The 20,963-nt window shown below is 41.0% G+C and overlaps 3 protein-coding genes across 3 annotated transcripts; 1 reads left to right on the forward strand and 2 right to left on the reverse strand.

Moving 5' to 3' along the window:
• Window positions 1-665: 665 nt before the first annotated feature.
• LOC146609604 (hepatoma-derived growth factor-like) lies at window positions 666-8,512 on the reverse strand. Its single transcript, XM_085346068.1, has 6 exons — window positions 8,125-8,512; window positions 6,277-6,353; window positions 5,991-6,129; window positions 4,686-4,844; window positions 4,437-4,616; window positions 666-3,242 (listed from the first exon to the last, which is right to left on the reverse strand). Exons 1-6 carry the CDS (start codon window positions 8,209-8,211, stop codon window positions 3,222-3,224), a joined length of 663 nt encoding a protein of 220 aa, XP_085202194.1. The 5' UTR covers window positions 8,212-8,512; the 3' UTR covers window positions 666-3,221.
• Window positions 8,513-12,158: 3,646 nt separating this feature from the next.
• Window positions 12,159-17,346, forward strand: prcc (proline rich mitotic checkpoint control factor). Its single transcript, XM_085346128.1, has 7 exons — window positions 12,159-12,942; window positions 13,032-13,079; window positions 13,956-14,441; window positions 14,703-14,795; window positions 14,975-15,121; window positions 15,269-15,334; window positions 15,819-17,346. The coding sequence occupies exons 1-7, from the start codon at window positions 12,637-12,639 to the stop codon at window positions 15,903-15,905; spliced, it is 1,233 nt and encodes a 410-aa protein (XP_085202254.1). The 5' UTR covers window positions 12,159-12,636; the 3' UTR covers window positions 15,906-17,346.
• A 509-nt stretch (window positions 17,347-17,855) lies between these two features.
• On the reverse strand, window positions 17,856-20,561 carry mrpl9 (mitochondrial ribosomal protein L9). Its single transcript, XM_085346491.1, has 7 exons — window positions 20,389-20,561; window positions 19,175-19,334; window positions 18,954-19,078; window positions 18,811-18,864; window positions 18,624-18,725; window positions 18,456-18,539; window positions 17,856-18,216 (listed from the first exon to the last, which is right to left on the reverse strand). Exons 1-7 carry the CDS (start codon window positions 20,461-20,463, stop codon window positions 17,941-17,943), a joined length of 876 nt encoding a protein of 291 aa, XP_085202617.1. The 5' UTR covers window positions 20,464-20,561; the 3' UTR covers window positions 17,856-17,940.
• Between the last annotated feature and the right edge of the window lie 402 nt (window positions 20,562-20,963).

Consider the following 20,963-nt stretch of genomic DNA (forward strand, 5'->3'; position numbering starts at 1 on the left):
AAAGACGGATTTTTACCTTTCTGGGTTACAAAGACAGACAATAAAGCTAATCTGTGTAAGCACAGACACAGTCATTAATCTTGAGAGCCGGATGAACAGACACCACACCGCATTCCAAAATCAGTTTCAGCCCACGGTTGGATCTACGCCCTAATACAGTAGTTAAAACAACTTGTGCTTAACCTAACCCCACAGCAAACTTAGAGCTGTCAGGACATGTTACGTAACAACAAAACTAGTTCAGCTACCACAGCCTTTGGGGCCGAACCGCACAGAGAGGCTCTGCGTCAGCAGCAAATTATTTGTGGCAGCTGCATAGAGACACAAAACACGTTCCATTGTTAATTTCCTGCATTTTTTTTTTTTCAAATCAGAGACAATAATTAGATGTGAAACAAGTAATTAATTTTAGTTGTTCTGTAAAGTTATGGTAGCCTTTCCCATGCTCTGAGCTCGATTTAGAGCAACAGATCCCACATAATACTTGGTTTTCAGCAGGCACTGTACTGACTCAATAAAAATAGACAATCCTGATCGTTAAAACCAAACACAACAACTAATGTGACTGTTTTGGGTTCTTTCCAGAAAGCTGATACCCTAGATTAGTTTAAGTAAGGCAGAAACAAGTGTTTTTTTGTAATCAACATGTTTATTAAATGGTCTGGCAACTACAATAGTAAACAAAGCAGCAGATTAAGATGAATGGCAGCTTCCAAAGGTAACAGAAGGCTAACCCCCCCCCCAAAAAAAACAACAACAACAAAACAAAGTTTTACACTTTAATTCCAAATTAAACTTTTGAATAACCTCCAGATCCGGCCTTTGACCATTTTAAGGTTTTTAAATCAGCGGTGTGACGATAGGAAGGTGGCCATCTTCGACACAACATTCAGAGCTGAGCTTTCCCTTAAAAGTTCATAGTGTGATAAACTATCAGCTAACGCTGCTAATTACATGAAAGAACACTGAAGCGATGACGATGACATCCAAATGGCGTGGGTGAAAGGGCCCGAACCCCTTGGGATACTGTTACAGTGGAAAATAACACCATATTCTGAACATGTCGTCTAAACAGATGTTGGAATAAAACACGTCACAACTTTGTTTCACAGTCAAAATAATAAGACCACTGAAGTAAAACAGATTAGTATTCCAGTTAAGAGGGTGGGAAACCAAGAAAAGAAAGTCATAAACTGAAGATTTACAAAAGGTTCACTCTCTGTATTTACCCATATTCAGTTTCTTGTTTCTTTCAATGAATCTCACTTTGTGCAGTCCAGATCAGCGACTCGTTTCAAAGGTGTCGAGAATACATTTCTGAACACAAGTTTTTTTTTTCAACAGCTTCAAGCAACAGTGGAACTACTGTAAGCTAAACATGAAATCACAACATGAAACTGAGTTTTAGAAGACTTTTCCAGATAATTTCCACATGGAGGGGTGATGCCAACAACCTTTCCCTTGCAGTCATTACCACTGCTCCACATTACCTTTAAGGCTCAATTTCCCCAGATAAGGATTAAGCCTACACCAGCATTTTTTTCTAAAATTTTTTCCAAGTCTGCCACTAGAATAAATCGATGTTTGGGAAACCTGATGCTAAAGTTTAAAGATTCTGCCCAGACAGAACATCACTCAGGAATGTCTCCTTACGTAAGGCCTCAGTCACACAGGCCTACGGACAAGTCGGTAACTACCAAGCAACCTCCGGTCACCAAGAAGAAACGTGCACTCTCTGACCATTTGGCGAGCGGTTGTTGCTAGCTGATATCAGTAAAAGACATGGATGAAGCTAACGTGGAAGTGCCCTAAATCTGCATTCTATCTGAACTGTAATTATAAATAGACTTCTGGTCCCATTGAACAGCTTTCTTTCTTGACTCTTATGTTCATGGGCTTAGTCACTAATTCTAGATCTGTTAGAATTACAATTAATCCCTCCTTGTGATTAATTTGGTTACTAGCAGATTACCACAGTCTACTGTAGTTTGGGAGGGAGACACCGAGTTGTCTGCAAACACTTGCCAACTAATGGTTCTGCGGAAGTGAAACTTTTTGAAATTTGACACAAACAGGAAATAAAGAACGTTCCGACTTCAGAATACAAGTTTGCACCCAACATCTTTGGGGAACAGTCTCGTTTCTGAGTTGTGTTTTACTACAGCTACGCAACTAGGTGACAAATGTCTGCAGACAAGTCGGCATCTTCTACACAAGTACAGCAACTTGAGAGCACGCAAAGCAGGTTTTCAGTGCAGCTCCGTATATTTCTTTGCAATCAGTTTCACCTTGCAACTGCCAGCAACTTCTCACCAAGTGATTGGGAATACACATTTAAGTGGTTGCCAGATAGTTGCCAACTGGTTTCTAGGCCTGCATGACTGAGGCCTAAACTGAGTAGCAGAGGGGCTTAAATCCTAAATTTGCTTTTCTCAAAAGGGGTTTACATAATTAATTCCACATATGGGTTCCTGTGAAATGAATCACGTACTTTGGTCACTCGCAATCAAGCATACACACCGAAACAACAAATGTTGTAGGGCAAAACAGACGACGATTAATGGGGGCAGGAAAAAAAAAAACACAAACAAACAAACAGAAAACCTCTGAATATTCAATCATATTTCGAATGAATGAATAAATGATTTAAATGAGGCTGAAAAGCTAGGTAATACAAATGGAAGCAGTAAAATTATGAACTTAAGCTAAGAGCATTGATGAAAATTTGTTCTATCGCCTGTACAATATCTACTTTTTAAAACCATCAAATGGGAGCATTTGTCAAATAAATGTTTTTTTCCTTGTGATTTTAATGTTTGTTTCTTAAATTTACCATATATTCAGTGTTTATCCCCTCTAAGCTGAAAAATGTTTTGACACCTAGCATTCAGTCGTTGTAATTGCACTTAGAAATAAAAAATATATACACACCAAAATCCCATTTATAAATGAGCCCTAAAGTGCTCAATTCAATTGTTTTGAAATCAGATTAGCAAACTTTTTCTTTCTGGGATATATGATATCCCAAAAAATGGCAAATGAGTATTTGTTTGTCTCTCAATACAAACATTTAGGTTGTTTTGTTTTTTTTATTTATTTGTTTGTTTTAAAATTCTCTTATTAATTAAACGGCTGAAATCTGGCATCCTGCAGGTAATTGTGTTGATGCTTAAATTCCAGAGAAAAGCGTCAAAGGTTCGTGGTTTTCTTCTGAGTCGATGTTAAGCGCTGTCTGTCGCAGGCTGTGGGAACAAGAGGGAAAAGCAATTAAAGAATTTATTTCATTTTATTTTCATCCACCGCCTGAAATTCAAAAAGACGTGGGGAATGTACTTTTTATATTACTGATACATCAAGTTTATTTAAAATACATGATGGTAAGCACTGGCTTTTTACATTAATAATTTTTTTGTGTGTAGACAGTTTCCTTAACTAATTTTCAGAAGTTTCAGAACTTGTCCACATGTTTAAAAAACAAACAAAAACCCCCAAAACAACAATACACTATATGGACAAAAGTGCTGTTCCACCAAAACAGTAAACCTACAGCAGCTTCTGGGCAACAAAGCTCCCAGTGCAAGGGTTTTGTGCTGATGTTAACGCCAGAGGAGGTTTAATCTCTGAAGTTAGTGAATCAGCAGAGCGTTTTATGCACTCCACATTCAGCAATCTGCTCTCCATCTTCACATGACTTAGCTGCTGTGATTCTTAAACACTTTCACTTTGCACTTATACAACTTACAGTTGATTGCAGAATATCCAGAGAGGAGGAAATTTCACAAATTGACTTGTTGAAATAGTGACATCCTATTACAGTACCACACTAATTCAGTGATATCTTTAGAATGAGCCATTCTTTAACAAATGTTTGCAAAAGCAGACTGCATGACTAGGACATTGACTTTATGCACTTATGGCAGTTGGACTGAAAACACCTGAACAGTGTTCCAATACTTTCAAAAGTACGTAAAATGAGGAAGAAGGCACATGTTGACTTCTTCCTTGTCCACGTGTAAATGCAGAAATTGGCTTTTACTGCTATATAACAGCGTTTACATGTGGACAAAAGGCCACAACACATGGAAACAGCTACGTTTTCATGTGGAATGGCTTCTAGTTTTGCTGGTGTTTTGGTGGCTTCAGAAAAGTTTCCATCTTTGTCCATTAAACACCTGCCAAAACAGACAAACTTGTTGAATTATTAGTATTCTACTTTGTTTTTTCGTTGTTAATTTATTTTGATTCAGATGGTCTGATGAAGGCCAGGTATGTTCAGGTAAAATTGAACTGCTGACACATTTTCTTGGCCGAGCACCTGCCCCACTTTTTGATGTGAATATGCATGTATTTTTCCTCTCTTATGAAAAAGAAAACTCACCACGAGTTCATTTTAAGGGATGTTTCCCAGGTAACCAAAACGAATAAGAGGGTTTTACCTTCTCTGCTGTTTGCTGGCCCCCTGCTGGAGCATTTTCCTGGGCCTCTGGTTTCGACTCACTAGGAGCAGTCGCCTTGGGTCCAGCCACATCGTTGAGCTTGGGCTCCACGTTAGACTGGTTGCCGTCTACTTTAGAATCACCTTCCGCTTCTGAATCCTTTGGCCGCTTCGGAGAGGTCTATAAAAGTTTGATAAGCATCAGACGGCTTTACAGTGAACTTGGACTGTGAGTCAGGTTTAACCTCACCTCTGTGGACTCCTCTGCTTTTCGTTTGGTTCCTCCCCTCTCATTTTTCTCGTCAATGACCAGGGCTCCTTCGTCCTCGTCACTACTGCCTTCTGCATCTGCTTTTTCTGAACTGCCCGTATCTCCTGCTCCTTCTGATGTGTTGTCCTTCTTCGATGACTACAGGCAAAGAGTTGCACATTAGTGAAACATGGGGAAACTAAGTCTAGATCTACCCATCAATGGCGAGGTGTGACAGTATCACTAGTGACGTAGTAGAGGTTAAACTTCCAGATAAACAGCTGAGTGAGCTTTGAGAGTAACTGATAAATGGTTACATTACATAGTTTGTCCAGCAGAGTGTGCTCTGATCAGAGTCATTACAGTTTTGTATTTTCAGTTGTGCTTTCAACTCAATGTGGTTTCAGTTCATTTTCAATGAGATTTAGTTGCTGTTTAGTTTTATTGTTTAATTTTAGCAGTTCTTTTTATTACTTTCAGTGCTAGTTTTAGTTTACTATAGCATGGGTGTATTTGGGTATTTGTCAGATTGTAAAATTTAATAGGTTTAAACCACCACAGTAATACATAATATTAAAAACCCCTGAGACATTCCAGTCTCAATGAACAGTTGCACCAGAGCCTGTTTGTGCTTGCTGAGAGGACATATTTCAGATTAAAATTAAAAGATATTTTCTCTGTACAAAGCTATTTCAGTAATTATGCACATAACATTGTTTCACTTTTCATTTATGATATTTTTTCACACCCACTTTTAGTTTGGCTTTAGTTACTTATAATAATCTTTGCTCTCACCCATCTCTGTAGCAGTCCTTCTTCCCAAATTACTTCTGGAAACTGTTTACATGTTGAAAATAAATTCAGCAAACCAAAACAAAGCAGCAAATGTGGCCGCTGAAAAGGCGGTGGTGTAGAATCAAACCAGCTCTTTATGTTTCAAGCCAGTTTAGAAAAACATCCCGCTTATGCTATTTCCCCCTTTCAATATTCTCTCACACAGTACAAACCACAAACCACAACTTGTGCTGCTGCTTGCTCGTCTTTGCCACTCATTGGGCAGAGCAGACAGAGGTGCGCCTTTGGCTCTCCCGCCAAAGGCGCACTTACAGGTCACAACTGGCAAACCCTTGTTCACAAAGTCACTGGATTTGTGGGCTATAAAGTCGATAATCACCAAATTGGCAACAATTAGATGAGCTGAAGTGTGATAATCACTGGTATGAATCAGCAGGTGTTCAAGCTAAAATAGGATACATCAATCAACACAGTGTAAATCTAACCTCAGTGGCCTTCATATCTACTTACCTCGTAGCCTTCATGCGTGACCGTGGGGTTGTTCTCAATCTCCCAGAGTCCCTCAGCAAATCCTTTCCTCTTGTTTGCTTTTCCAAACTTCTCCTTGCATTCATCATATGAGGACAAATCCTTGGCCCCCAGGAAGGCCCTACAACAGTCAGTTATTACTTTTTTAAAATAAAATATGTACACACCCCTTTTTAAAAAAAGTTTTGACAAATGATCCAAGTTTCTTCCCATTTTGCATCCACGTGAAAAAATTAAAAAGTGACAACATTAATGGAAAAATACTCACGTCTCATGTGTTCCAAAAAAGAACACTTGGTACTTGTTTGAAGGAGACTTTACAGCTCCTTCGGGTAACTCGTCAATCTGTGAATTAGCAACACAGTTGTTTTAAAAGGAAAGCTGGTAAAAAAACCAACTCAATACTTTAATAAATACTAAAATTATTCTAAAGTTAAACAATAGGCAAAAGAGTTAGGTCATTTCTCTATAAAACCACAAATACAAACAATAGTAATACTACTACACAAATGTATTTCATCATAAAATAATGCACCGTATATAAGAGTGGAAAACTTGTGCAAATGATGCCTTTAGGTTAGATCCTGGATAAATACTCCAAATAATTCATTATGAAGAAACAGTTTAAACAGTAAAGCTAAATTAGGTTCAAAGACCTGCAAATTCTTGTACAGTACTAAATAACAAGCAGTTTTTGAAATATATTACACACCTTGATGCACCCACAAACTCGCTGGTGAAAGTTTTACTGTTTACCATCTTTCAGCACAGTGTTTGGCTCGGACATGCCAATTTTTTTTTTTTTACATGCTTTTAAATTAGCACAGCACTACGCAGCGGCACAGGTAATCACTCTTATGATAGACAATCGTGGCGTGGCTCTGCCTCTGCCACACAGGCCTTTTGGCATCCCCAGATAGGACTACTGTGTCAGGATAGGTGGGGCAGGGCTGTTGACATGAGACAGGGGTGATAAGACCGAGAAAAAGGAGGGAAGATGCAGAGATCAAAACAGATACTAGGTGGTGTAGTGCAGATTATAGAGCATTTCTTTTTATATATTTATTCTTTAAATGAATGAACAGTGATTTTTTTTAAAGCAGGTAGACATAGTTAGTTGACTTTTATGAATGGCTGCAACACCAAAGGGCAGAAACACTGACTGAAAACTGCAATCTAAGTTTTCCTTTTCAACTGCACAAGACAGATGTGGCTGATGGGATTACATGCTGCTTCGCTTTTACATTTTCCTGCTTCAGCTGTAATACAGCATGCACAGAACTAACGTATTGGTTGCAGTAATCATCTTTTTTATTTATTTGGTATAAAGCATGACTTAAAAATGCTCCAAGAGCAGCTTTTCCCTTCATTTTCTCACTTTTTTCTTTTGAATGACAAGGAAAATGCCGACCGCAGTGCCAGTTAGACATTACGTTATAGTCTTACGTGACTATTTTTATTACCATGGAGCATTTTTTTTAACGTAATGGAACTAATTTCGACTTTACGAGTTGCTATCTCTCGAAACGTTTGGGCAGGCGTGTTTACAAAGTACCACAGCATTTGGCTTCACAAGTAGCCATTAGTCTGTAAAGCAACAGTTAAAAAGAAAAGGGGGGCAGTTTGAACTTATATTTAGCGAGCTGCTAACTCACAAAGTGGCTTAGTAGCAGCCCACCGTTGCAGCGAAGCACACGTTAACGCTGCGTACGACATGACCGTTAACTAGTAATCAATGCTGTGTTACCACAGTGCTGGTTTTAACCGTTACAGCTCAAAGTTAGCCTTACAAGGCCCCTAGGGACGAAAAAGACCAGCACACTAAAGGCGGCAAAGAGCAACTGGCAAAAACATTAATATTTTGTTAGCCCGGGAGGTTAAAGAGGTGTCTACTCTGCGATGAATCTCCAGAAAGAAATTCGCAGTGGTTTACAGTAGGCTAGCTGTATGTATGTGGATGGTCGGCACCGCCGCGCTAGGCTAACTCGTGGAGCTAGCGGCTGTTACAGGCCTCGCAGGTAAACAAGTGATTGGAGCCGAGCGGCTAAGGCGCAACGAGATGAAAACCAAACCCCTACGCTGGAAATGAGATATTCAACGACGAGCGCTTACTTACCCTTGCAGGCCAGTGTGGATAGCCCTTCATCTTAGCAAACACAAGATCTCCGGGTTTGTATTCCTTTTGCCTGTTGGACCTCGGCATGTTGAAAATGTAAGATGTAAATATGTGCGTGTGTAACTAATATGGTAAACTATCCGTAGTGGTCAAAAACACCTGCAGCAAGCAAGCCAGGCAGGCGACGGTTTGTTATCCAGAATAAAATCAACCCGCGGAAAACTGGAGCGGAGACACGGCGGGTAACGCACTTTTGCCACGACGTGGGGCAAATATACAGATGTGGTCTGAATAGTGTCACAGTTGCTATGACTAAACGCGGTAGTGTAACTATCTCGTATTAGCGCTTTCCCACAAGCCGCTGGCTCGTCCCTCGGACTATTTGGGTTTGAAATTGAAACCCGCTTCCCTTTGCAGACGCGCCCCCTGTACCTGAAGCGGCACAGCGCCCCTGCTGACCGAAGCACCACAGTAATTAACGCACCTAAAAGCAACGCCGACCACTTTATTAGGTACAGCTGCTCGTTAGCGCAGATATTTAATCAGCCAATCACATAACAGCAACAGCTGACTAAAAGACAAGAAGCTGAGCTGGAGGAGCTCAGCACATCAGAGGGACAGCTCATGTTGAGCATTTTGGAGACAAAGTTAGAGAAGCAAGCGTGAGATGGTTTGCACATGTGAAGATGAGGGCTGCTAGATATACTGGACTAAACATTTGGAATTTGGAGCTGCCAGGCAGGAGGAAAAGAGGGACACCTCAGAGGAGCTTCACTGATGTAGTGAAGGTGGACATACAGAGGGTAGGCAGGATAGAGGAGGATATAAGAAACAGGGTGAGAAGGAGACAGGTGATCAGCTGTGAGAACCCAAAGGGAGCAGCCAAAAGAAGAAGGGCTTGTCTGAATATTTCAGAAAAAGCCGATATCCCGTAATTTTCCTATACAAACATCTCTATGGTTTACAGACAATGGTCTGAAGGAGAACAAATATCCAGTGAATGGCGCTTCTCTGGATAGAAATGCTTTCAGCTGATAAGATTGCAATAGAATCTCAAATAACTACTTGTTACAGCTGAGGTATGCAGAAGAGCATCTCTGAATGAACAGCAACCTTAAAGCAGATGGGCTATAGCAGCACCTATACTGGGTGGAAAACTGAGACTACAATTCAGACTTCACCAAAAGGTCTTTAAAAAGGCCATGCTTTACAACCTGAGGAACTTAACTAAGAGTTAAATATCTGGTTAAAAACAAGTACAAATGTCCAAGATAATTAGTAGTAAGTAATGATGGGTAACTTAATTATTTTTCTTACTCAACCAGATTCAGGGGGTTTCCTATGTATTGACATTTTCAATTGTCCACCAAGGAGGTTTTGGCTTTCGAAAAACAACACACCCACTAGGACTGTGATTTTTAACAAGTGGGCTTTAACAAAGGCTTAAAGTAACCAGGAAATTTTACAAACTTTTGCTAAATTAGATAACACAGGCACTCCAACAGGCTCTAAATTCTAAACTAGTTAAAATAATTACTTAATACAGTTTCTCTCAAATCCTTCCACTGGGTAAGACCAAGAGCCTGTGCAATCTTATCATCGTTGATGGCAGATGTTTATCTCACACTTGTGTAATGCTGGCCTTGGTGGTCACACTGGTGATCCTGTGAAGGTCTTATTCAGCACAACTGTGGTTCATACTACAGCACATCTTGGATTAACCAAAAAATGTAAAGAGAGATTAAAGTCCTGTGAACATACCACAGTGTTCAAATTTAATATGACTAAAGTTCCTGTAGTGCAAAAGTATGAGCCCAGCAGGCTGTCTGGTAAAGGTTGACACACTCATCAAAGATTAATCATCGATTCTCATTTCACAATCCACTCATGGAAACCTACAAAATCTTCCATTAATGGCCACAAATCAATTATATAAAGGAGGAGAAAAACTCTTTCAGTTACTTCAACAAGCAGACAGCTCCACTGTCACATTTTAATTGAAGCTTAAAGGTTTAAATCCTGTTTCTGACTTCTAGCTAACATGATATTTCTCATCCGGTTCTTTGATAGGCTTAGACCACACCACATGACATTCAATTAATCGCCCATTTGATGATGTGAATATTATTATGTACACAGTTTGCTGCAATTTTGTGATGTGCGTGGGTAGACAATGACAATGATGAGAAGAAAAAAACAGGATAACCCTGGAGCTGGAGAGGCTGCACATTGAGCATTTCTCCTCCACTCACCTATTTTTACTTCAGGTGTGTTAATATGAATATACTGCATTTCATGAGCTTTTGCCTAGTTTTTCCTGTAGTTCATGCTATTGTCATGAAGTGTCAGTTCATGAATAAAATTGAATTAAATAACAATGGATTTATATAGCACTTTTCAAGGCACCCAAAGTGTTTTACAATGCCACTATTCAGTCACTCTCACATTCACACACTGGTGGAGGCAAGCTACAGTTGTAGCCACAGCTGCCCTGGGGCAGACTGACAGAAGCGAGGATGCCATATTGCGCCATCGGCCCCTCACCAGTAGGCGGTAGGTGAAGTGTCTTGCCCAAGGACACAACAACCAGGACAGAGAGCCCGGGGATCGAACCGGCGACCTTCCAGTTACAGATACGCTTCCCAACCCCCTGAGCCACGGTCGTCCCTAAACGATAACGTTACTGTGGCTTGTCAAAGGAGCTTGCAAAGAAAAGCGTCTGGACTTCTTTAAGTTACTTGAAGACGTTTCACCTCTCATCCGAGAAGCTTCTTCAGTTCTAAGGTCAAATGGTAGAGAGTCCCAGATATAAACCTAGTGGGAGATCCACCTTATCACCTTCGCATGATAAGGTGGGGCCAGGTTTCACAATGAACTCACCCGAAACTCTGGCTGATTGGGACCCACACCCAGTTTCACACCTTGGCTCAGGTGATTAGAGGATCATCAGGGGGTCCTTTTGTCCCTCTGTGGGGGGATACTCCCACTAGGGACTCCACCATTTGACCTTAGAACTGAAGAAGCTTCTCGGATGAGAGGTGAAACGTCTTCAAGTAACTTAAAGAAGTCCAGACGCTTTTCTGTGCAAGCTCCTTTGACTACGATGACCTGGATGACTGAGAACCTTCACAGACACATTACTGTGGCTTGTTCTTCTTTGTCTTGTTTTGGTTGCTCCCTTTTGAGGGTCGCCTCTATCTCTCTCTGTCTTCCTCTGTCACACTAGCCCCCTGTCTATCATCCTTCTCTACACCCATGAATCTTGTCTGAGGTCACTGATTTTCTTTTCTTTCTTTTTTTCAGCATTATTGTTTAAAGACTGTTTTGGCATTTTCTTCAGAAGGGCAAGAGTAAAAGAGGACAACATGTATAAATGCTCAAGTCTTCACTTTTTATGATGTCTGTATAATTTTGCTGCTCTAATTATGTATACATTTAAATTACTGAAGCAGAACAGTTTACTACAAATCTAAAGCAAAAAATATATATATATTTTAAAGGTTGACGCCAGTTGTCGGTACAGTCCTGATAATCAAAAGTATAGATGTGCTTCGAAATCATATTGTTTCCCTATTCGAGCCATATGGGGCGACAGTGATCTGAAGTTGTTTAAAATGTGATTAATGAAGCGGAGAAGTGGAAGAGCATGTAATACTGCGGTGCAAGGGTTATGATGTGGAGAGGAAAGTTCTGCAGAATAGATTGAAGGAGCGGGGAATTGGGGAATTTAATCTGAAGAGTGTGTTGGAGGGTAGTAGGGCACAGGTGAGAGAACTGGTGGGGTTTCTGAAGGATATAGGTGTTTATGAAAGACTGTAGGGTCTTTTTTTTTTGGTTTTGTGTTGTTTTTTGGATACAGATTGTAAGCTCACTGTCTGACCCATACTCCGGAACAGTAGGAGGCGGTAATGCTCCTTTACGTTGGTTGCCAACCGCCGTTAAACATGAAGAAGAAGAAGAAAGAGGAGTAGGAGGAGAAGAAGAAGAGTGTTGCGCAAAAAGCTGCGCAGTTGTCGCATTTTCGATCACGAACGATAGAGGCGAATGTTTTGATGGAGCCAAGGGACTAAACGAGCTTATTTTGTTGGCGAAACAACACAGCAAAGTTGCGCATTGTGGTGTGAAACAACATAGCTGCTGCTTTATTTATAATAGCACTTTTAAGGAGAGCTGCTTTTTTTTCTGGAACACAGCGGTCAGCTAGCTGATATCGTTTGTTGCGGTGGCCTAGCTAACACTGGCTAGCATTGCGAACTTGGACAGAGCTTTGAGTCAGTCGTTTCATTGCGGCGACCCCTTTTAACTCCCTGCGCTATATTCTACTACAGCTTCGCTCGGCTTCATGTCGTTATCATCGCAGCTTTAGCGATCAGAGATTCCCTTACCTTTTAACAGAAGTCAGTTCGTCGGATAAGCCAGTGTGAGTACGGCTTCTTGCGATCATCAAGGAGAAGAGGTTATCCATGTCCACGAGTTTCTGCAGATTGCTCATCTTTAATAACATTAGCAAACATGTCTTTAGTCGCCTATGGCAGCAGTGATGAGAGTGACTCAGAGGAAACCTCTGCCGTGCCGGAGAGCAAACCCAGCGCAGGAGGGCTCTTCTCACACCTGCCTGCTCCTAAAAAAACGGTATCGGCAGGAGGGACCGAAGGGCCAGCCAAGAAGACAGCATTGAGCACTGCAGTAGAGGATAGCTCATCAGCCGATGATCCAGATCCTCAGCCATCTAAAGGAAGCTTATTCTCCAGCCTACCCAAGCCAAGGAAACGGACAGAGCCCGTCAAGATCACCGTGCCGCAGATCCAGAGGCAGGATGTGAGTACTGAGCTACTTCAAGCTGTTTGCTCATACCTCTTGCATAAAATAAGGTTTTAATTCATCATCTGTAACCCTGTTGTTCATAGTCAGACTCAGATGATGACGAACCAGCAACGAAGAAACTACAAAATCAGGTAAGGAAATCAGACACATGCAGTTATGTGAAGTTTATTCCACATTCCCAAAAGGTTGATTGTGTTCATCTGGATGAGCGTTTTCAATGGGAGAAACCTTTCGTCACTCATCCAAGTGACTCCTTCAGTTTCAGCTGACTGCAGTACTCATGGCCATTGATCAGTGGTTTTTTGGTCAATGGTCATGACAATTTGCATATTAACGATCAAGGAATTGACCTCACAGTCCATTGTTCATTCAGTCGGCTGGTTTGTTATTGTGCAGATGTACTGTTTGTAAGGTTGAGTAAACCTGCAGTCAGCTGAGACTGAAGAAGTCACTTGGATGAGTGACGAAATGTTTCTCCCATTGAAAACGCTCATCCAGATGAACACAATCAACCTTGGGAATGTGGAATAAACGTATTTCTGAATTAGATAAAATGGTAGTAAATAGTAAAAATACAAAACAGGCATTGATATAGTTCAACATGCATATATACCAGTGAGGCACCAATGTTGGTGTTGGGGAAAGGTCCCTATGCTGTTTCTTGAATAAAATGTTACCTCAGTGTAATGAGCTCGTAAACATGTTATAGGCTTGTGTACACAAACTCTAAATGCTTATTTGTTATAAAATACTGCAGATTAACCTGGCTTGCACAGTGGTTCGCATGTAAATACACGTTATATGGTTTCTAGCTTAGATGTAGGTCTGCCACTTCACTCTTCTCATTGTTTCTTTCTTTGATTGAGGTTTAAATTAAATAAAAACAAAGTAGGAACCAGTGACAAAGAATATCTTATTTTCCTCAGATTTCATAGTGTAACAACATTCTCCTATGATGTAGCTGCCATTTCCTCTCTCTTTCAATCCATATCTCCTTTCTCTGTCAGGGTGCAGGTACAGGCTTGTCCTCCATTCTGCCACAACCCAAAAACCTGACAGTGAAGGAGACGGACAGACCTCTGATCCCTCATTCGCTAACTAAACGGCAAGAACCGAAAGCACCCAAACCTGGAACCCCTGCACATGGTCTTGGTTCTAGTGCGTCTCCCTCCGCCATCAAAGCTGCAGCAAAGTCAGCTGCCCTCCAGCTGGCTAGACAGATAGCTTCAGATGACCAGGATAATGAAGAGGACATAACCCCACAGAACTACTTTTCTCTAGGCGAGAGCTCTCAACCTCTACCTGCAGTCGTCCCCAGCTTGGACCCTGAGCCAGGAGCCCTTGCAGAGCCCCTTCCTTTTGCAGCTCCTGATGAACCGGGGCAGTCGGATGCCCCTCTCGACTTTGGGGGAAAACATGAGACAAGTGGCGCATGGGGAGGTCAATATAATGAATATGAACAACCCATAGCGGGCCCAGAGGCTTTTCCTCCGGTAATAATGACTTTATACTGTACATATGTATCAGATTCATGCTGTTAACTTGAGTCATTATGTTCAATTAGATGATGCCAGCTTTTCCTAATAAGTCATAAATCATGTTAGTTCAGACATGCCTGCATTTCAGTGTTTTCCAGTTAAGATAAAGATATCTTTTAAAGTATGAATGCTGTGTCAGACTCTCAATTACAAGAGTCACAATGTAGCTAACATGAATGAATTATATTGTTATCCTATGTCTTTTTGCTTGAACAGGGATACTACAATGAGCCATATTACCAAGATCCCAACCCGGGAATAGCAGAGGCTGAAGAGCCCGGCAACTCAGCCATGTTTGATGATGAAGCGGTAAGAACTATGCTACTTGTGTGCCTCATTTTTCTTATTTGTTATCAGAGCAAATTCTATTATTTACACAGACTGATTTTTGTACCTGTGCTCTATGGTGTTATCATTGTTTTGTCCTCAACTAGAGGCTGTTAATTAAGAAAAGGTTTTGGTTAACCGGTATTTTCTTTGTCCTGCAGTTCATGCGGCTGCAGGGGAAAAGAAACAGGGGCAAAGAGGAGGTGAAGTTTCTGGAGATCAAAGGCGACGACCAGCTGAGCGGCAACCAGCAGTGGATGACCAAGAGCATGACCGAAGAGAAGCAGCATCGGCAGTCTTTTAGCAAGGTGACCCGATCGGCTCGCTTCCTCTTTTGTTTTTGCAACAGATTGTCCTATGTTCCTCTCACTAAAATGTTGATGCACAGCATAATTTTAAGATGGAATATTTTCTTTAATTTTTTGTAACACCCGCTTTTCTTTACCTTTCCACAGAAAAGAGGAGAACAACCTACAGGACAGCAGCGACGCAAGCATCAGATAACTTATCTCATCCACCAGGTGGGTGCTGCTAAAACACGCATTGTGCATTTGTATGATGTAAATTTAATTCAAGACTTTGTAGCTGCAGTCCAACGTCACAGATGATTTTTCTGCTTGTTTTGAAAGTGAGTGGAAATCTGCACTCTGTGCGGCATGTGTAGACACGTAATACTTCTGCTTGGTGGCCTGTTTGTACAGAGCTATCCTAAAGTCTAGTTGTCAGCTGCAGTGTGCCAGTGATTAGCACAATAAGCTGCAAGAAAGAAGCCTGCACAAAGGATTAGGAAAAGCTAAATAGTTGCCCTTATCTCTGCCAGAATGCTAGTGTTAGCTTTGTTATGCACAGGTGTTCCCTCTCTTGTAGTCTGACAAGAGAGGGAAGAGAGGTTTGCATACTTTACTGATCCCACATGGTTTAGCTCACCGTAGCTGCATCTCTTGTCTTCTTATTGGAAATCTGTTCAAATAAACAACATTTCTTACTTTCCCTGTCGTTTCACAGGCAAAGGAACGTGAGCTGGAGCTGAAAAACAACTGGGCAGAAAACAGGTTAACCCGCCGACAGACCCAGGCCAAATATGGCTTCTAAACATCATGACTGTGGACTGTGGTGACATACAGAAATTAGAGTAGAGCTTTCCAAATATACTTCCACAAAGAGGAAACATGTTTAGAAACAGTAAGCATACAGTCTGGATACAGATTTTCCTTCCTGCCCTCCATCCTGTATTTGTGTTGACCTGTTAATATTCAGTAGTTCTGTTGTTTGACCAGGTGTTATTCTTATATCTAAGATCCAGCCACAACCGCTACACTCCCCATTCACTGTCATTTATATTAAATAGAGGCACTATACTTATGTAACAGTATTTTTAAGGTACTTTTGCTCAGTCATTGGCAGAACAGATGTAAAGTGACTCTGAAGTGGCCATTATTCTAAATGTTTTTCCTTTGAATGTTTATGCTTCCTGTTCATGTTGTACTTCTTTGTGATCTACAGAAACAAAGGTTTGGTTCTCTGGGAATGATGCAAGTTATTAATGAAATCTGGATGTTATTCATTTTAAACAAGCTGGAGTCACTGGAAAGCTGTGACGTGTTACATATCTGCACACAGGATCGACTGTTTTCTGATAAACATGTACTTGCTGCAGTTGCTCATTAGTAATAAGAAGTTTGCTATTATATAACTGATACCTACTTTTGTTTGTAAAAGTTTTATTTTTCTTATTTTTTTAATGTGCGTTTCATTTTCTCCCACTGGAAAACTGAAAAAGACCAGAGAACCAAACATGAACGTCATTGTCTTCTTGCTCTGAGGAAACATTGAAGACTCTAAATCAATATGATTTTTAACATGGTAGCAGCATCTGGCGGGCGGTGCTAAAAGCAAAACACCCACCTTAAAAATGGAGATTACATTCATTTTTTAAACATTTTATATGTATTTTTTTCTTCTTCTTTTTAAACATCAAATTTTGGGGGGGAAATTTAGTGATTTGTTCAACTTTCTCAGATGGAAAGCAGTAAAAATATGCTTTTTATATCTCCAGACTCTATGTAACTACATTTTGTCTTTACCAAAGCAATAGTCAAGCCTCCACGAGTCCTCTGTTCTTTGTCCCGACAGCAGAAGTGTTCAAACCTGAGCCAGATTTCCTCTAAATGCAATACATTTCATACATCTTGCGTTGTCAAACTTTAAATGTGAACTCTTATCAGAAAACAACTTATCAGAAACAATTACACAATCTGATCTGCCTCAAATACTACAGCTAAATTCTAAACACGAGCAGAAGAAAGAAGCCGACAGGCTGCTCGTATATCCTTACGCCGAGACGGGAAAATAAATTGCAGAGCTTTGATTTCAGCAAATCTCATGCAACGACTTGCAAACCACACAACTGTATTGGCACTCCACTAACATGACATTAAACAGCATTCCTCGGAATAATTTGTTGGTTTTTGGTTTACCATTTACTTTTGTGCATTGTCGAGTTAAAATTGATCAATAAACTTTTGATTTTCCTGACTGCTTACACTTTGTATGTCTATGGGCAGTTTTCATTATTGCTACTATCACAAGAATACTCATGCTGCATACAGTAAAACAAACTTTCCCACTCAAAGGTTTCCTGTGTAGCTGCTGATCCTGATGGCTCTTTACCAGTTTTGTGTTATTTATTCTCATCCTGAAAACTGATTTTAAAAACTGCTATAAACATTGTGCTTTAAAGTGTGTGGACTCTCAGCTTTAAGGAGCCTGGTCATTCGGGAGGACTCGATAGTGGAGACGCTACACCTCCACACTGCCAGTATACTTCCTCCTGGGTAGGAGGCGACCCTGTGTCACACATAGGACACACCGGAGAGAGATTATGCCTCTAGCTGGTTTGGGAACCACTCAGTGTCCCTGGGAAGTGGATGGGGAGAGGGAGGAGCGTTGGTATCTGACTGCAGCCCCGACAACCAGGACCCAGATAAGCAGTACAAGATGGACGGCTATTTTAACACTGTTCAAAATAATCAGAATGTGACACTGAGCAATTTTAATAGACACACAGACAGCTGTTGCTACGCACACATGTGCATTACAGCCAAACATCATCTGCATTTTGAGTCCTTTAATCTTTTTTCAGGCTTCCACTTGGTGGTGCTGTTGTGTCTGCCGTTGTCTGTGTAGCTGCGGCAGTGGATCCTGCAGGCTCTTCACCAGCCTCGGCCTCTGCCGCTGCGTCAGAAACTGCCTTTAAAACAGCGCCCTCCTCATCAGCAGCTTCTGAATCAGCTGCAGCTGCCTGCTGCCGCTTTTGGGCTTTCAACTGCCGCTGAGAGCTTGCAGACGGATCCTCGTATGGGAACAGAGATATGGGAACGCGAACAGTATCCAAGCCATTAACCTGAAAGAAATAACACACTGCTCATGTTTCTATGTTATCTGGTAAAACAGCAGTCCAAAAAATAAATAATGCATAACTAAGGGTTTATTTATTATAAGAATAATAGGAAAACAATTGTTTTTTGCAGCATGGAGCTTACATGGAGTAACTACAACTTCTTTCTGCTGCAAAGACACAGTACGAAGCTACACTTGGTGCAAAAGGTTGCCCACGAGATGCACTGATATAGTTTATCTTACCGTGACATCGCACCAGTAGTCACCTACATCCTTAATAGGTTCAAATGGAAGATTCAGTGCATGAGGTGGCACCACTATCCCCAACTACGGGAACAAAAGCAATATGAGTATCTTATCTGGTTAACAGAATTAATTAGAAACATGGATAAAAACTGAAAGGCATCACACCTTCTTAGCAAACTGTCTGCAGACTACTTCTTTATTGAGCTGAAACTCCTCGGAGGGCATTCTGTTTATCTTTAGCTTGGAGCATTTCAGGAGCTCCACAGTCTGAAAACAGAAAGAAACCCCTGTTAAAATCTTGGTTTTAAAACTATTTGTTGTACTGAGCAAAAGCGCCTGACATGAAACTTACCAGTTGTCCTGTGCGGGTTTGGATTCTGTCTCCTGCTTTCCCCTCACGCAAAAGCTGTGTAAACAAAAACCAACAAAGGTGATATTGAGTACTGCTCTTTAATACATTTGAAATATATGATGGAATATAAATGGAGTACACACACGTAGCTCTTCTGCAAACATCTCTTTGTTCTCTGGTGATGGATACACTGCGAGGCCTTGAGGCAGCAGCTTGTTTCGTCCAACAGACTTTCTTACAAACACGGTGTCTCCTCGCCCGCCGAGCTCTGTCACAAAAAAAACAAAACAAAAAGATGTTTTCATATTACAAAGAATTTTAGAAAACACATCGTTACTAGTTTAAACTTCCTTGTGATACTCACTTGGTACCGTCTGAGTCAGGATGAGCTCCATTTTCTCCTTAGGAGCATGCTTGGTATCCTCGACCAGCTTGTAGATTCTGTGTCTTCGAGGGTGAAGCCTCGGTGGACTCCCTACTTTGGACAAGGGCACTTGCCACCATCGCTCCACCACGACTGTGTTCTGCAGAAACATCAAGCAACCACACGTGACTTTACACATTTTGAAAGTGGACTCTAGCTTCTGTGATACTTCAAATCATTAATTTCATGTACTGAGAATGTTATTAAGGTTGTTATACATACATATATATCATACATATATATTGCTTTATCCCACAGGTAAGCACTTTTTACAAACAAACATTCAAACAAGGGTTTTTCCCCCCTGTGCTAATGTGCTTTTAACTTAACATTCACACACTCACAGTGCAGTGGATGCATGAGGGGCAATCTGGGGTTCAGTATCTTGCCCAATGATACTTCAACATGAAGATTAGAGGAGCCAAGGATCAACCTCCAACATGACTGTGAAGGTTCTCAGTCATCCAGGTCATCATAGTCTAAAGAACTTGGAAAGAAAAGCGTCTGGACTTCAAGAAACTTTAAGAAGTCCAGATGCTTTTCTTTCCAAGCTCCTTACATCAACCACCAACCTTCCAATCGTCACATCCATCCACAAAATAACTGAGCCAACTGATAATAACTGTAATTTGTACATCCTGAGGATATTTTTATGTAAATATTTTTAACAACAAGAAATTAACCTTCTACCCATCAAAGATCTACCTGAAAATAGTGCAGAAGAAAGACACGCGTATTAATGGGCATTATGCTAAATCTCTAGCCCCTACTGTCATTGGCTTTCTCAAAAATAAAGTACATTCAAGGCACGTAGGTGGGTGTTTAGATGGTTTTTAGCATCTATGCTTGGATCTAGAAGCAGGTTTCTAGATAATTTAATTGCCTCTACCACAATAGCACTTCAGACTTAAACCTCTATGAGAGTCTTAGTGTGGGATTTCTGTATAAAATTGCATTCATTTTATTGGTATGTCTCAACCCAGTTTATTATAAGCTAACTAAAAGTAGTTGGTGCCAACTTTGTTATACAAAATCTAAACAACCTGGTAGAGACTACAAATCTCTGTGCTTTAGCACAGTGGATGTAATGTGCGGGCTAGAGCACAGAGATTTGCGGTAGTGCAGGAGAGCGCAGAGCCCCTGGAAACACCGACCTGAGCAGCAGTCAGAGAGAAGCTCCTGGCGGCAGGCTGGCCGAGCAGAGCCTGGAGGACGAGGCGGCTCCACATGCTCCCACAAATCAGAGGTAAGTCTTCCTGCGGCAGTTTATCATCAGTTTATCTCCGGTCTCTGTAAACTCACCTCTAGCCTGTCTACAGCATGCCTGACAGCGTCGCTTGTTGTGTGGCGTAGGAGGACCCCACCAGCTGCACAGAGGACCAGAAAAAAGCCTGACTACAAAAGACCTCAAACTCAAAAAAGAAAAAAAAAACTTAAATGTAAATATGGATAGAACGCAATAACGCTAATAACGCAAATATTCGTCATATGATTCATGATATTTTTATTTTAACGTGTAAAGACTGAACATTTTGCAGGCAATCATTTAATCAGGCAATATTAAAGGGCAATCTGTTCTTTCAGCGGCTCCCTTTTTAGAGGTCGCCTCAGGATCGCCTGCTAGTGCTGTATCGATACCAAGTGCATTGCCAATATTGCAGATACAATACAGATACCGATACTTATAAAGCAGTGCGTCATGATTTATGAGATTAATCATTAATCTGTA

The sequence above is a fragment of the Diplotaxodon limnothrissa genome, linkage group LG22, assembly GCF_057381915.1.
Source record: "Diplotaxodon limnothrissa isolate DT_005_m linkage group LG22, D_limnothrissa_male_GT1.1, whole genome shotgun sequence".
In the NCBI taxonomy this organism is placed as follows: domain Eukaryota; kingdom Metazoa; phylum Chordata; class Actinopteri; order Cichliformes; family Cichlidae; genus Diplotaxodon; species Diplotaxodon limnothrissa.

Coding starts and splice junctions, on each gene's coding strand:
- LOC146609604 (XM_085346068.1), bottom strand. CDS start 8,211: ATGCCGAGGTCCAACAGGCAAAAGGAATACAAACCCGGAGATCTTGTG. Junction 6,130..6,276: donor TTTTTTGGAACACATGAGAC/GTGAGTATTTTT, acceptor TGACTGTTGTAG/GGCCTTCCTGGGGGCCAAGG. Junction 3,243..4,436: donor GCCAGCAAACAGCAGAGAAG/GTAAAACCCTCT, acceptor TTGTTCCCACAG/CCTGCGACAGACAGCGCTTA.
- prcc (XM_085346128.1), top strand. CDS start 12,637: ATGTCTTTAGTCGCCTATGGCAGCAGTGATGAGAGTGACTCAGAGGAA. Junction 14,796..14,974: donor CCATGTTTGATGATGAAGCG/GTAAGAACTATG, acceptor TTTGTCCTGCAG/TTCATGCGGCTGCAGGGGAA. Junction 15,122..15,268: donor ATCGGCAGTCTTTTAGCAAG/GTGACCCGATCG, acceptor ACCTTTCCACAG/AAAAGAGGAGAACAACCTAC.
- mrpl9 (XM_085346491.1), bottom strand. CDS start 20,463: ATGTGGAGCCGCCTCGTCCTCCAGGCTCTGCTCGGCCAGCCTGCCGCC. Junction 19,079..19,174: donor CCTGACTCAGACGGTACCAA/GTGAGTATCACA, acceptor TTTTTGTGACAG/AGCTCGGCGGGCGAGGAGAC. Junction 18,865..18,953: donor TGTTTGCAGAAGAGCTACGT/GTGTGTACTCCA, acceptor TTGTTTACACAG/CTTTTGCGTGAGGGGAAAGC.